Raw genomic sequence first — 2,234 nt, 5'->3', positions numbered from 1 at the left:
ATTTAACACTTAACAGGTGCAATTATGCAACAAGTGACAAATTAAACGCCATTTCAAAGCAGGAAAGAAAAAACGATCATTTATATGGTCAATGAAAAGCTGATTCAGCATAATCGATAATGAAAATTCCTTCAACAGGGAAGATGACACTGTCCACACCGGTGATGTTTATAAAGTTACATTTACCATGAAGTAGAGGCCGTGTGAACACCTGCAGCACGATTTGACCTCAAGAACAAAGAAAACAGATCGGCCGGCGGCTGAAATGGTTATTTCTACCAACGACTCGATGTCGATTTCAAAGGTTCGAGGACGAAGGAATAATTAGATTGTGTCATTTTCAAAGAGATCATGATGGAGCAGGACAAAGAATGTCGGGATAACAAACTCAAAGTGACCGAAGCAACCCAAGGTGTGCCAGGACCCCATTTACAGGCCTTCTCCCCACCCACACCCGCCGTACCTGCAACGGGGTTCTTCCAAAGCGGTTCTTCCCGTTAGGATCGACTCCAGCTTGCAACATCAACGCAACCACATCGCGGTTTCCCACCGCCGATGCACTCGAGAGAAGATCGATTGCACTTATCTCCATTTTCTCAAGGCGAGCATGGAAAAGTGAAATGGGGGGAAAAAATAAATAAATGAGCAATCAAAGCACCTCTTCCGAGTTCACCTCCTTTATCAGCGTTTGATTTGTCGAATTTACTCACAAAGGTCGACGAAAAATTGTTTCCTTTCACACGTGCTTCGTTTTGTCGCAGCAAGCGTCGTGCTGGTGAACGGTGACGTCACGATCGGTGGGCGGGACTCGTCGCAGAAGGCGGGACTCGGACGCTCGAGGGACATCGGTTGCCGGTTCCTCACCACCATTTTCATAACCACTCGTCGTGCCTACCCGTGCCTTTACCTCACGACCCTCGTTCGCGACAAGCCGAGCACGGGCACAGACCGTGGGAAGGCCCGAAACCGCACCCACAGGCCTTCCCCGGGCATGCCTGAGCGTGCCTCCGTTACCCCATGGATCCCCTGTTCATCCCACAAGACGAGGCTCCCTCCGGACCGAGGCCTGAGGTAAACCGGTCACCTGTTGCGATGTCCTTCCGTGTCCCGGAAGCACCATCTCTGGACCGCGAAATCCTGGAGGTTCTTCTTTCCGATTGCCTGTGGAGCCGCGTATATACAGTGAGTAGCGAGTCGTCGCGCCTTTTTTTAAACCTTCATTTCTCTCTTCCTCCCACCGTGAAATAGTAGCGCGCGGTCGTCCCGGCTCACCGGGGTACGGCCACCCCTCGCGCGCCCCCCGGGGTACGGCCACCCCTCGCGCGCGCCCACCCATTCAAACTCCCATTCCCGCGCGCGGACGCGCGCTCGTGCCCATTGGATGTCCGAATGGGTGGAGCGATGCCACCCGCCGTCGGCTCTCGCGCGTCCATCTCGCACGTCCAACGTCAATCCGATATCGTTATTTATTTATTTTTCCTCCCTTGGGTCCCCCCCTGAGCACCTGCCTCGCCGGGTCCATCGGGATATAAATAATTAATCGGAACGACTTCCCCCTCCCCCTGGCAAAGGCATCGACGCCATTTGCGACAAACGCGAGTGAAACGGGACGGATATGGAATTCCCGGCTGCTGGAGACGTTTAATAACTGTGTTTGCTTCCCTAATGTTCACCAGGCACGAGGCGTCTGCAACCGGATCGGACAGCAAACCATCGATGCGGCGACTGGACGTTTGGCCTGTCACGCCTGCGTCATATCCCCATTAGAATATTACATACATGACCGGTGCATGATATGTTTGCTATTTTGACGAATGTAAGTATAACATTGATTCCCTTTGCACGCAGAATGAGGCCGTCATGCCCATCAAAGGCCATCGCTATGGTTGCCAACCTATGGTTGTTTGTGCGTGCTCTATCCTTATGAATTGCTGAGCCTCAAGCAAGGAAGCAGCAAGGACCATTTCTGAAGTCTTTGGTAGGTTTCAGCCGGGGTTTGAACCGCCGACCTCTCAAACTCCGGTCCGACGAATTACCCAAATGTACCCAAATGTAGGTGAATTTACCCAAATGAAAGCACAATGTACCCAAATGTAAGTCGTACTACGTAAAGGAAGGTTGGCCCATAGGTGGGCAATAGGCAATGTGTATGGCCCATAGGGCATTGTGCATTTTTTTCTGCACCAGATTATAGTTGTTGTTAGGGCCTCGACAGGGTTAGGGTTAGTTGTTGT

At 51.7% G+C, this 2,234-nt stretch overlaps 1 protein-coding gene across 1 annotated transcript in view; it reads right to left on the bottom strand.

The window, feature by feature from the left end:
- LOC137417682 (cyclin-dependent kinase 4 inhibitor B-like) overlaps positions 1-1,166 on the bottom strand; it is a 70,628-nt gene extending 69,462 nt beyond the window's left edge. Inside the window, exons 1-2 of the mRNA XM_068103583.2 lie at positions 711-1,166; positions 464-595 (exon numbers count right to left, since the gene is read on the bottom strand). Coding sequence (XP_067959684.1) covers positions 464-592 — 129 coding nt within the window. The 5' untranslated portion in view covers positions 593-595; positions 711-1,166. The remainder of the gene's footprint in view (positions 1-463; positions 596-710) is intronic.
- Positions 1,167-2,234: the final 1,068 nt, after the last annotated feature.

Source organism: Myxine glutinosa, chromosome 1 (genome assembly GCF_964187855.1).
Source record: "Myxine glutinosa chromosome 1, kmMyxGlut1.1, whole genome shotgun sequence".
Classification (NCBI taxonomy): Eukaryota; Metazoa; Chordata; class Myxini; order Myxiniformes; family Myxinidae; genus Myxine; species Myxine glutinosa.
The sequence above is the reverse complement of the archived record's forward strand: the minus strand, read 5'-3'. Positions and strand labels throughout refer to the sequence as shown.